The following is a 13,738-nucleotide window of genomic DNA, read 5'->3' as shown; positions in this document are numbered from 1 at the left end:
TTGGCCCTCTTGGATGACTTCCATTGTAGTAGTTGCTCCAGCAGGGTTTGCTGGGGACGTGCCCCTCTCATGTGACAGGGACAATTTTGTTTATAACTCTGACCTGTATCACATGACGTAGGCTGAGCCGTAGATCACAGTTCTGACAGCCTGAGCCCTTCTCAGGCTGGGGAGGGATGGGAGTGGGATGATCAGGTGTAAGAGCTCCCCTGGCATCAAGTGCTGGGCAGCACTTTGTATTAACTTCAATACACCACTTGGCCAAAGTGCTGGCATCTTTGTATTAACTTCATGCTTTCTTTAAGAGCATACTAAAGAAATGAGGACTTGAAAAAACCAGTTAACTCTCCCCAGTAATTAAAAAAAAAAAAGAGCATTAATTCATATTTAAGGGCTGAAGTCTGGCATGGAGAAAAAAAATATACAGAGCAGTTTGATATAGTTGGTAGCGGTCTTGAATAAAAATAGGTGAAATTTTGAGGATGTTGGTGAACAGCAAAGATCACTGTCCCAGATAATAATGGTAATTTAACAGTCCTTTAAACAGAAGCTTAAAAGTTCTCTGTTATAATTACTTGGAGCTACTTGTAAGCTATCTGTATAATCAGAAGGTAAATTTATGTCTCCAGGTTAGAAGACTCTTCTTCAGGGATGGAAAAAAAAGGTTTAGGCATATTATTGTTAGCAGAATTTCTTACAAAAACCTTAGAATTTCTACCTCATCAACACCCCTAGGGATTGATCTGTCTGTTGATACAGAAGCTTTTAGACATGTTGAAGATCTGTATTACTTGTGCTGTGCTATGGAATGTTGCTTATTATGCTACTTGTATTGTTGTTTATATTTCACAATTGTATTTCCAGACTTTTATTTACTCTGGTATAAAAATAGTTTCGGTGATCTGGCTTTTAGGATTTACATCTAGTTTGAAAACAATTTTGTTAAAAGAAAAACAATTCATGTGAATTATAAATATACACTGACACCCATCTGATTCCATTGCCCATTTTCTTCTTAGATCTATTTTTATTCTTCTGAGGTTTTCCAAGCCTTCTAACTCAGTTTTAATGGATTTTTAATTAGTGAATTAGTGAGCAGATCTTGTGATTTTTTTTTTCCCTTTGGCTTTCCTAGGTTTAGCAGTTTTATTGAAAGAGAAATATTTCATAATACTTGTTGACATTATCTGAAATAAAAATGTATTTCTTTATAAGGAGCACTAAGGGTGCTAACAGATGGAAAAGATACGTGGTGATATGACATTCATTTCTGTTGTGTTGTTGTGTTTTTTTTGCTGTCTAAATTCATTTTAGATGGGTAATGACAAACTGGTTGACATGCAAGAACTACTTTTCTTACATCCCATCAGTTAGTTTGAGTACGATAAAGAAAATTCTATCTAATATATTCTAGGCCGGCATTTTGTATAAAAGCAGGTTATTTATAGCTCTTTGGGTACTGCCCTTCCTTTCATGTCCTCATCCTTCTAGCTGAAGCTTAAACGCTTGTTTAAGATTGAATACACTGAAATTGTTGCCCATAGGTTCTTCTTTGCTTTTCATGAACATGATTTAGGTGAAGCTGGTGGACAGATGCCTTTCTCAGGAAATCCTGTAACACATACCTGAGGGCTAGAAAGGCACTGGGATTTTTTGTTGTATTAGAGGCATCAGAAATACTTCAAAAACACAAAAAAGAATGGATTTTTTTCCATATAATCTACAGGAAGACTTGTGTTTGCTATGAAGTCTGAAGACATTAGCAGAAGTGACTTGAGACAAAAGATTCTGAGCTTTATTCGATGAGAAAGCATGAGATGTTCTGAGCTGGCTGATGCATTTTGATTGATGTAAGATCTGGAAACCACTCAAAATGATGTTGTGTGAGTGGGGTTAGTTAATCTAAAATATAAAGTAGTTGAATATTTGCATCCTTTTTTAAGTGTCCGAGCTGAATGAATGATGAGTAAAAGCAACGGTTACAACACTGTAGAATCAGTGTATGCAGACTACACTTGCTGGGTATAAAAACACTTTCCTGAGTAAAAACTTTAGGTTTTAGTGCTAGATTATTGGATTATTTGTATACCTGCACTGTGTGTGGCTGAGTGACAGAGAGCACAGCCTTCACCTGGCACCTAAATACATCCAGCGAGGATATTTAACTTAAGGAGACAAATGCACTTTAAAAGAACCTTCTCGATGTTCCTGTGATAAGACTCTGTCAGACTGCAAAGTTCCAAAAGGAAATCTTTGAAAATGACTTCTAATTAATGGTGCTAAAATTACAAAAATCTGTTCACAGAGACCAAAACTTCTACCAAGTTCCAAGTACTTGGCAGCTGTTTCTCCTGCGTGATGACTCAGATCCGCTGAATTTTATGTACAGGATCTTGAAATCACCAGACATGAGAATTACAGCCCTTACCATTGTGTTGCCACCTTTAGTCAAAAGAGAGTTGCAGGCAAACCCTGCGGCGTGTGAAAGAACAAGGAGCTGGATAATTCTTAAAAAAGACATGAGCTTGGTGCTGATGTGGGTAAAAAATTCTGGGCACCATGGCTGTTCACAGGATTGGAGGAGTTAGAGCTTGGCATAGCCCGTCGTCATGGAGAAACAAATCTTGTGTTCGGATCAAAGTGGATGCTTACGCTTCCCGTCAGGAAAATGCAGCGTTGGGTGCAGTAGCATATTTTGATGTAATTTTGTTTACTTAGAAGACAGAGGAGTGTGGACAGGAGCAGTGTTGAATGGTGCAGGTTGAATTTGTCACTTGTGAAAGTCTTGCAGAGGTTAGATATTTGTACTCTTGACAGTGCCACTGGTCTCTCAGCTGTTTGTGTTGCCATTTCATTGTCTTTGTCAGAAGAGAACATGTGAAAACAGTCAGTGGACTTGCTAAACATTATTTAGCAAATTTACCAAAGGGCTTCACAGTAACTGTTACCTGGGGGAATTACAAAGGCAGAGCCATTGTCAAGTCTGGAGCCAGGTAGATAAACAGAACTTGCTGGAATTGGAAACTTGCAGGTGCCTCTACTTGATGGTAGCTCTTGGTGCTCCATAAATTTGATTCTAGAAAAGGTTAAAAAAAATACTGGAAATGCTGTAATTCTAGTACGTGATTTTACATCGTTATGATGGTGAATATGGCCAAGTGCATTGGTAACAAATATAGAAAGGATGTAGTTTGTTCAAAACTTCAGATATATAATGTGTTGTAATTGCATCTGAAATTTTTTTGCAATTTTTTCTGAAAAGTGTGTAGTTGTTCAGGTCTGCACGTAAAGTATTTTGTGTTACAGAACCAAAACTGTAGATGAGGCTACGTATCAGTGGGAATGTGGTTCTTGAGAAAGAAGAACCTGTAACAGTTTCTGATGCTGTGCATTGCTGGGTTAATGTGACAGATAGTTGACTGAAAGCAATTTTCACTTACAGAATTTATAGATGTCTAAGCAGTCAGTTTGAAAAGTAAAAAAGAAAGCTGAAAGATATGAAAGCCTTTTATACGATTTCTCACTCTGTTACGGGAACTGTCTCCAAATCTGAAGTCCATACATGTAGATCAGGCAGCCTGGCTTCATACTTTGAACATCCAACTCAGCTTTTCTCCTGTAATGGTATCACAGAAAGGTGTGCAGAAGTCCTTGCAGTGTAGTAGGCTTATTGTCAGTGTCTCAGGCCATAACTGGCAGTAGCAGAGCTGTAACTTCCTGGGTATTTTGTGGGCTCGTGTGAAAAATGTATTATTTTATGTACCTGCAGCTGTTAATGAACTGGTAATCAGTGAATCTGAAGCTTTCTGGTTTGGTCTCTGGCTGGTGTGACCCTCTGTCTCTCTTGCCAACCCACTGAGGATGTTCTCAAATGGGTAACAAGCTGATACTAGTCTTGAGATTGTTAGTAAAGCTCTGTTTCAGCTGTGATATCCTTCATCAGCTTTATCTCCTAAAAGAGCAGTTTCAGACTCAAAGTAAACAACTGTAAATAACATCAGGGATGAACAGAGAAAACACTGAATATGGTGTGGCTTTGTCCAGACCAGCCTCATCACTCAACAGAGTGCAGCTTCAGCCTCTTGGATTTGCTGGCCTTCTGCAAAACCGAGTTGAGATTTTTCAACAGTGGGTTTACATTCCTGATGCTCTTTTCTTTGGGTAGACAGTCCTCTGACAAGTGCCCACAGGCAGCACATCCTATTTGCTTTTTCTCAGTCTCCCATGGAAAGTAATTTTGCAACAATATGGGCCTGAGAACCTCCATAGTACAGGTAATTGTGTGAGGACAATTGAAGTCAAAAATACGGATAACCCAAACTTCACATTTGCTTAAAAGTACTAAGTTATTTGGCTTTTAAATTGTTAGAACTGTGCAATGCAGATGCATTTTGATTCTTCACTCCCAGCCTCTCAGGACAGCCTTGTTTCCTCCAGAGCTCTGCTTTTACCAGTGGGTTTCCTTTGCATTTACTTATTTTATTCAGCAGTGACTGTACTCTAGAATGAAAGCAAAGATCCATCTATGATATTAAGTACAAATAATCTTAAAAAGAATTATATTTGCATTTCTTTGGGCAGTGTGGGAAATCTTTGACAAATCTCCCTGTCACAGGGGAGTACTGGAAAATTAAGCTGAGAATTGTCCAGTGGAGGTAAGTTCTTTCTACGCTTTTTCACAAGACATCCCTGATCTCAAAGGCTATAATAATCTTTTTTCAGGTGTTTATTGCTCTCAGTAGTAACTGCATGAAATAGGGATGTGAAAAAGTTTGAGCTCTGGAGATGTTGCAGCCTGAGTAAAGGAATAACGTTGAATCACTGAATAATGCTTCTTAGATCGTTACTGGTTAGAGATGTAAGATAGGAAGTTGCAGTGTTTTGGGTTTAAATGTAAGCTGGGTCACTTCTCTTTCATGTAGTATTTTATTTAAAGAGTATTATGCTTTATAAATTAAAAGTAGTAAGAAACACACTTGTCTTTGATTGTACTGGGAGGCTAATGGGCAATATCAAGTGTATTTTTTAGATGTTTTAATAATGAAACTGAAGGTTTTGCAAGTTCTATGAGGTCTTAATTGAAGTCTGGCTCAGCAGACGTTAAACAAGAAAGTTTTCACTTCTCTCTATTAGTAAACAGTCAACTTTTTGTCACCTTTCACTTGACATGTTTCTGTTGCACATCTTTCCCATGCATCAAGATCCCTCAGCCTTTAGTACACACATATATAACATAAGAAGTAAGAAGAAACTCTATGTTGCATTCTTTTATTTTACCATGTAGAAAAGAAAACAGTGGAGAATGAGGGCAAATGCAGAAGACATTTTTTCCTGTTACTGATTGCTCAATTAAAAAATCCTGTGAAGAATCTTTTAAATCAGAATCAGTTTGGAGTCGATATAAGCGAGTTTCCCATTTTAGGCTTGGTAATGTTTAGGGCTGTTGAGGTTAATTCTAACTAGGCGGCATCTTGTTTCCAGAGCTGTGCTCTTCATTTTGTCCAGACTTGGGTGTAGAATTTTCTCAACTCTTAGAAGTAAGAAAGAGTAAAGTACTGTTCAGAGAAGGGGAAAAAAACCTTTTTCCTCGTAGGTACTTCCATGAACTAATTCTTGCTTGCTGTGGTTCTCTTCGCTTGGGGCTACCAGCTGAACCTGGAGTATTTTAGCTTCTACTTAAGCACAGTTAAACTTTTACAGCTGTATTTAGGACTCCACGGTTCAGTAGTAGTGTAGTGGGAGCATGTGGCTTTTGCACACCTGTTAAAAAGATTCTTGAAAAGCGGCTAACAGCTTTCACTTGTGAAAGTGCCTGTGAACATTAATTTGTGACTAGCCGTGCTGATGGCAGCACTAATTGAACCTTTTTATAAATCATTCCTGCACCATCTTCCAGCGTGAGGCTGTGGACAGATGTTCATTTAACAAGACATCTGTGCTGGTTTAGGATGTTACTGTATCCCAGATGTTACACTGCTTTTTAAGGTTATTTGCCCTGGTTTATATATTTAGCACCGCCGGTTTGCTCCATGGTTTGCAAGGCATGCAAAGGAAGGTGGCTTCTTTTCTGAGCCATGTAGAGGTTTCAGCATTTTGGAAAAAGGGGCAAACTTCTGAGTAGATCATGTGTACCTGTTTTCCTAAGCCTGGAACAAAATGGCACAGTGTGAGTATGGTAGATTTGATAGATGCTCTTCAACAAGCTGTCACATGATTTTGTTGGTGACAACTTAGGGAAGACTTATAGAAACTGGTGTCTGGCAATAACTTCTGGGTAATCATAAACGAGGCCTGGCAGTGACAGGCATCTGAGGATAGTAGCTTTGTCAGTTATTTCATGTGGTTCCAGGAATTGTTGGCCCATGGCCTTATTCCTGATCACTTTGTGGAAAGAATGAGTAAGATCCAAGATGTACTTTTGACCTACATTGTACTTGTCCAGTTACGGTGCTATTGCTGAGACCTTTCAAAAAACAACAAAACACCAAAAAAAAACCCCCAATCATGCAGAAAAGAGAAGAAAAGAAACGGTATCTCATTACTGTCAGGTGAATAAGAGACTTTCTCATTTTCTCCCATGCTGCTCTCCATTCATTTAGCAGAAGCTGCTCAGGTGCTTGGTGATGTCCCAGTGTTACCCAAGTCCTCAGGGCTTTGAGGCAGCCTCAGCAGGGCTTTCCCCCTGTGTAGAGGGAATAACCAGTGCTCTGCTGAGCCCTGAAAAAGGTTTTTCCAGGCTTTTTTTTTCCCCTCAGGGCTAAATTTAATTAGTTGCTTACCCAGAGAAGAATTACATGATTTTTGTTTACCATGGTATATTTAAAGATGGAAATAATTGAAAGTCATTAGCTAAAAAAGCTAATTGATAAAAAATTTAGGAGTAGGTCACAAAGGATTCTGATAAATTATTGTATGGAAGTAGGAGAAAATTACTGTAGATAGTAATTGTATTCATCTGGAGTCCCATGTTAATAAAAAACTGTAGTTCTGTCTTTGTTGTTGACTTTATCCCGTGAAATGCTGAATGTGCTTTAAACACTTGAAGAAGTTACATTTCTCTCAGTGGATCAGTTCTTTTGAGCATAAATAGACGTGCTCTTGGTTTTTTCCCTCCTAAATTGAGCTCTGTTGTAGGAGAGGAAGCCATGGCAGGGACCTTGGCAGGGCTTCAGCCGGCGTACCAAGCTCCCTGCCTGCCCACTGAGTGACATTTATTGTTTTCTGGCCGATGTGTAGTGGTCAGGCTCTGCCTGTACATTTTGTTCTGGGTCTGGAGCGAGCTGTAGGAGACGTGACTCATCTGTGTTCAATACTTGTGCCGTCTGAGCTGCCGGGGCTTCTCCCGTGTTACGTGGATGGGTGATGTACTTACCCCTCCTGTGAGAAAGTTTGGGGTTGGGCTTCAAGATCTAGAGCAGAACTGAGGTTGTAGGGCTCAGTACAGCAGTTACAGGACTGCCTGGCTTTGTGTGGGTGAAGGGTAATTAATAGTCGTGGGCTGCTGCTGTTTCATAGTTGCTTTAAGGCAGTAAAACCTGGCCCCCGACACCATCTTTCTCCTGTTGTCTTCTCACATCCTCCTTCAGAAGGATGAATTTTGAAGAAACCAAGTCCCAGGCAAAGAACAGAGCACAGGCTGCTTTTCCCACTGTATTTAAGGGCAAGTGGAAATAAGGATAGAGAAAAAAAAAATATTAACAGGGTTTGTCAGTGGAAAAATTCAGTGTTATGCAAACCAGCCAAAAGCTTTATGTATAAAATGTGTAAACTTAATGCAAATAACATGAAACAATCCATTCTTATTAAAAATGGTGGTTGCAGCGATTAGGTATGCTGTATGGCCTTCTCAAATGGCATTTGCTCTGGAAACATTAAATCACAGTTGTCAGTACAGTGTATATTTCACTGTTTGTGACTTGAAATATTTTTTTGCTCTTAGGCAAACACAAATTTGTAGGGTATAAAATCTCTTCTGATGATTGGGAAATGCATGTAACCAGCAAAAATAATTTAATGATATAATCGACCATGTTTTCCACTGTTTCTTCGGTTTTATTTAAAACCTGCAACAACATTAGGAAGGCTTTTTGTAGAATATTTGGGGGAGGGGAATGGCAAGAAAACACCAGACACGGTTATATCTTCTGCTGAAAGAAGCAATTACGTTTAATTAATTGAAACCTCTGCTTTTCCTTGGTGTTAAATAGGTTGCTAAAATACGATAGGGAGTTCAAGGCGTGAATACTGCTCCTGTTTAAACAAAATGTTTAAAAAGGCTTTGTGAGGTGCTTTGGTGTTTAATACTGTAGCTTAATAGAAACTCTAAAATCATCTGTAAATTATTAAATAAACATAAACAATCATCATCTTCCACTACTCAGCAAGTTTTACCTCCGGGGTTGTGTTGGGGAATACTGAAAAGGGATAGCTGTGAAAAAGCAGAATTATCATTTATGTTTGTGATGATTTCACTGTAATCTTTGGATTACAGACTTGTAACTTTGCATTGCAGACAGGTAGTTGGTAGAAGAATAATTGGGATAGGATTTAGAAATAATCTCTGTCCTTAGCTGATTGTGTTCTGTAAAGCTTTTGAGGATTCCTGCACCAAGGGAAGAGTTTCCACCTGCATTCCTGCCCTGTCACTGGGTGCTGCATGATGTGCTGGGATGTTGTGAAGAACTGCAAGAAATTTAATAATTTTAAATGCTTTTGGCTTCTTTACCTGCTGCTTTGTTTTTCTGGGTGTTGGAGGAGTGTTACCTTCCTTCCTGCATCTCAGTCTTGCTGGAAGAGCCTGTTTTAGCCAGTGGCTGGGATACTCCATTTGCTCCACTCCCTACTCTTTCTTAGGGATGGGAATCCATCTGTGTGACCACTTCAGATGCTGCTTCCAGCACTGTTTGTGTCTTTCCCTCTTCCAAAACATGTGTCCCCGTTCTGGCCAGCTCTCTGGTCACTGTTCTCCTGGGTGGGCTGATGCAGGGGCTGAAGAGAGGAGTGCAAGACAGTTTCTTCTGGTCACTGTGCAGTTTATTCTGCTTTCAGTTTTTGTGACACGTGAGTTTTAAGAGACTACACTGGGAGCTTGTAAAGATGAAGTGGCAAATAAGTGAAAAGGATGCTTCTGTCTGTTGTTAGAAAGGCTGTTACTTATTTTGGGTGTTCTGGGTGTGCTGTCACTGCTTATGGATAAGCAGGCAAGGGGAACAATAACCTTGTAATCCCTAGGGTTCCCACTTTGCTCACATTTTTCAGCATTATGCTGAAAAAATATTATAGGGATGCCAAGAAAAGTCCTCCTGTCCTTAATCTCTCCTTGCTTTTCTCTTCCCCCCAGCTCCTTTGTAAATTGAGTGGGAGGTTTTCAGACTTTGCTTTGAGCTTCATTTTAATTAGTCTTTTCCTCCTTCACAGCGACTAAAATGGTCCCAACATAATCTGAAGAGGTTGTCTTGCTAGGTAGTCCTCTTCTAGCAGGAGAGCAACCTGCACAGACTCCAGAGATGATTCCAGGTCTGCCCAGTTTGATCCAAGAGAACCAAAGGCATTGCAGGGTAGCATTTCTTCTGTAGCTGATTTAGCAGATCCAGTCCTGCGGAAGTCGTTTGGATGGACCAAAGTGCTTATAACAGACTGTACAAAAAAAGGAAACGCTGGTTTTGGAATGATTTAATCGCTTCAAAAAAAAACCCCCAAAACCTTTTCTCCCAAGTGCAGAACTAAACCCAAACCTTTCAGAATCCTCTGTGAAAGAGGAACTGGAGGGGTTTTGTCTGGGGGGGCAGGCGGGGTGCCCATGTGCTGGCCTGCGTGGCATCCCGATTCAAGGCATGTTGGTTGGGTGAATGGTTGCCTGGGAGCTCCGGGACTTTGGAACTGCTGAGATGCCCCAAACTGCTCAAAATTTGTGTACTTGGAATCAGAAGCTCCCAGGGTCTCCCAGGCTTTCCGTCAGCATGCCAGGCAGGTTGCCAAGTAGCCTGAAAATTTGGGAGGCGGGTTGCCAAGCTCTTGGCTCCCTTTCAAATGGGCTGCTGAACAGCTGGGAATCTGGATGCCTGGGCTTCTCAACAGCCCACCATGATAGTTACTGAAGAGCCAGGCAGGGGAAAAAAGGCTGGAATTTGTGGCACAAACCTGTCTGCTTTCCATCAGACCTTGGTTGAAATTGAAACAAGTCTGCCAGGTATTTTAGTTTTGACAGGCTGTCCTCACGTGATGACTTTTTTAATGGGATGACATCTAGTCATCTCTCATAACATTTTACTTCATGTGTCAAAATATTGTTCCATTGAAAATAATGTGTGTTTCAGTTTCATTGCTTTAGCATTATTATTATTCTATGGAAATTTCTTCCGAGGGTGCTCTGCATGGATCAGTCTATTTTATAGTAGCTACTGCCCAGATTTTGGATAGTGTTCTCTCTTATCTCTGTATGGCTGTGTGTTACATGAAGCAGACAGGATGGGTGTATCAAAATCTGGCTGGGTTAGTCTGTTGTTGGATCAGTAAAAGTTCATTATTGTATTTTTCTTGTAAGAAAAATCAGAGAAACCTCAGGAGCCAGCTGCTGATTCAAGTGTACCTTGCTGGAGATATAAACCTAGAATGGGAGAAAAGGACAGAAAGTTCCCAGTTTTTACAAGACTGAAATCATGGGTTAGCTTGAATATTACATAATTAGGTGTTGACATTCATCCTTCAAAATGAAGTGATTTAAATCCTATAATTTTACAAATGCTTTCAATCTAAAAAGAGTTTTTCTTCTTATGTTTGCAGGCCTCGGAGTAGAGGAAAAACTGCAGTGGAGGATGAAGACAGTATGGATGGTTTGGAGGCAGCAGAAACAGAAAACACTGTGGAAACAGGTACTGAGAATATAGCACTAATGCTCTCTGGGTATTGCTTCTCTCTCAGAAGTGCATTTAGTTTTGCAGGATTTTGGTAGACAAGAAATAGTTCTTTGACTTTTTAGTACCAGATATGCATTTGGGCAGATTTAAAAGGAAAAAACTTCTATATTTAAACCTATATTAATTTAAAGCTATTGAAGCTATTATTTTTAAATAGTGTAATGGGAATGCCTTTGTGTTGTAGATATGTAAGAGGTTCTTTTCCTACTTTTTGCAAGGCTGTACGTAACAAAAATAAAAGCTCTGAAGTGGCAGCTGCTGTTTTTGGAATACCCGCCAAAATACACTATTACTGATCTGTGTCTTCAGCTAACTACAGCAGATTATATACCAAAGGGATAACCAGGATAACCAAATGCTAAAGCTTCCTGCTGCTGCTTAGGAAACAGGATAAATCTCTGTTCTTGCTTTGGTAAATATTTGTTGTGGTGGTACCGAAATGCTTCAGTTACCAGAGGGATCTCATTGTTCTGGACTGAAAACTGTTAAAACAGGTTGTGATTTCTGTTCTGGCAGTTCAGGAGCCTAAAGAGACAAACAGATGAGCCAACACATGAGATAAAGGCCATGGTGGAGAACTGTCATCTCCTTGCCAGGCACGTGTCTGTAGCCATTTGCCTGTTCTTAACCAGGGACTGAGTGTAGAAGAATGAAAGTCACCAGGAAGGAGGATTCTGTGGCCGCTTGGCAGAAGTTTGTTGGTTTGACAGAAATAAGCCATGAAAATGCATTGAGACCTAAGGGTTTATAAATTTAATTAGGTGGCCCTGTATGTGTAATGAGAGGAGTGGAAGGAAGCACAGAGACAGCAGAAGCTGGTCATGGCTGACATGGAAGTGCAGCTGAGTTTAGGGAGTTGTCCAGTTCCTCCCAAAGCTGCCGAGTGGAGGGAGTCAAGTAGTGAAGTCCTTAAAGATGAAGACAAGGATCTGTGCTTAGTGTAGGTTTATAGGGACAACAAGTAGAGGACCTGAAAAGAGCCATTTTTGCAGCAGCATTTTTCATGGGCCATGCAGGACCTTGGCTGCTGTGGTGAAAGCCACAGAGGAGGAGGAGGAGGAGGCTGAAATTCTCCTGAGGATGGGCTTTATGTGTGCTGGCCACTTGCTCCGTACTTACTAGATGTGGAATGATGCTGAGAAGTGACTTTGTGCTTGTGGCTCGAGGCTTTGGGGAGTGTCAGGAGGGTATAGTCACAACTTGTGTTGAATTTAAGTGTTAACGGCATGTGGACGTGGATGTTTCATTGTTTTATTCTGCCCATTGTTTTCCTGCCCCTGTAAATAAAACTGCTGATGGTAGTGAACTTGGCTGATGTTTTGCAGCTTCTACAAGTAGGTAATTACTAGTTAATAAACTAATAAGTAAATTAAATAGTTGGAGCAGTTATTTGTGTGTAGAAAAGCAGAGTGGGGTAAAGGAAGACTACTTCTAGTTCCATTATTACATCATTATTACTACGTGGTGATGGTGATGATGATGATTACTCTTCCTATTCTGTGTGGTAGAAGCAGTCTTATGAAAGTCAGTGAAGGAGACAGAAAGCCTCCCTGTAAAGTGATGAGTTTTATAAATTTTAAATATGTTTAAAAAAAAGAAAATAAAACCAAAAAGAAATTCAAACTTAACAACTGGCACACTACTGTGTTGGGAACTCAGTGATAGCTGTATTTTTTTTTTTTTTGCTTTTGTAATTTTTAACAAAGTTCGTCGACAGAACCCTGAGAGCAGTTTTTGCTTCAGAAGAGAGAGGAACATATAATTATTTTTAAGGCTCTGAGAGTGCATTTAGATAAGTCTCTCCATTATCTTTCATCAGAATAATCCTGAGTGCCAAAGGGGGCTGATAGCCATTTCTAAAGGTATGGGCAGTAGGAACACAGTGCTGGAAATCCCAATGGACTAGGATTCCACCGGGTCTGCTGCTGGAAGTGAGGCACCATCACTTCAGTGCTGAGCCCAGGATGGGTTTACAGACTGCACTCTTCACTGAAAAGATGCCTAATAAAAATACATAGGTCTGAAATCCCGTTTTTTGTGGGAGAACCAAAATAGACTTGCAAGAACATTATCATGTTGAGCAGTTTGATAGAGACAGAATCACAATTATGTTATTTTAAAAATTGGGCACCATGTGACTTGCTAGAGGTTTAATCATATTATCTGAAAAGGCTGCTACCTCTAAAACTTAATCTAAGCACTTACTTGTGTTAGTACAAAAGTATGGGAGAAGGAATAATCTGAGTTTGCTGCTCTGTGTAAACTGTGTTAATCCAGACTATTTCTATACTAGTTTATTAATTAATTTCTACTTAAAAATTAAAAAAGGGTTTTGTTTTCTTTGCTTGCAAAGAGTGGTCTTGCCAGCAATTTTCTGCAGTAGTTGGCAAACCAAAACACAATACAGTAATATTACAAAACTTGAAATGTCTAAAGACCTTGACATGTGATTTGTGACATATTTTGAGTCTCTGTGTTCCTAGATTCTTCTCCATTGTTTGATTCGTATGTTGAGAATAATCAGAAATTTTTTTACTGTGTGAGTTTGAGGTCGTTTCTGCTTTATTTAACTTAGTTTCATAAAATGAGAGAAGTCCATGTTACTAATGTTGTATTCAGTTTAATGAGTTCTGCTTCTAGGAAAGGTAGCAATGCAGGAGGAATAAGACCTCCTCTCACAGGGAGGGAAAAAGGATATGACCCATATAATCCCACCTAAGATAAAGAAGTGATTGGTAGCTGGCAAATCTTTTATGGGGAGAAAAAGCAAGGAGTGTGCAAGTACCAAACATTATTTCCATTGGTAATGTTGACACAAATGT

The 13,738-nt window shown here is 39.7% G+C and overlaps 1 protein-coding gene and 1 long non-coding RNA gene across 13 annotated transcripts in view; one reads left to right on the top strand and one right to left on the bottom strand.

The window, feature by feature from the left end:
* Window positions 1–13,738, bottom strand: part of LOC136358485 (uncharacterized) — a 1,172,843-nt gene that overhangs the window by 969,921 nt on the left and 189,184 nt on the right. The gene's annotated exons all lie outside the window — the stretch shown is intronic.
* KMT2C (lysine methyltransferase 2C) overlaps window positions 1–13,738 on the top strand; it is a 192,718-nt gene that overhangs the window by 37,747 nt on the left and 141,233 nt on the right. For all 12 annotated transcript variants that reach the window (XM_066314259.1, XM_066314319.1, XM_066314277.1 and 9 more), the window contains one exon: window positions 10,783–10,871. In XM_066314259.1, coding sequence (XP_066170356.1) covers window positions 10,783–10,871 — 89 coding nt within the window. The remainder of the gene's footprint in view (window positions 1–10,782; window positions 10,872–13,738) is intronic.

This window comes from Sylvia atricapilla, chromosome 1 (genome assembly GCF_009819655.1).
Source record: "Sylvia atricapilla isolate bSylAtr1 chromosome 1, bSylAtr1.pri, whole genome shotgun sequence".
Classification (NCBI taxonomy): Eukaryota; Metazoa; Chordata; class Aves; order Passeriformes; family Sylviidae; genus Sylvia; species Sylvia atricapilla.
The sequence above is the reverse complement of the archived record's forward strand: the minus strand, read 5'-3'. Positions and strand labels throughout refer to the sequence as shown.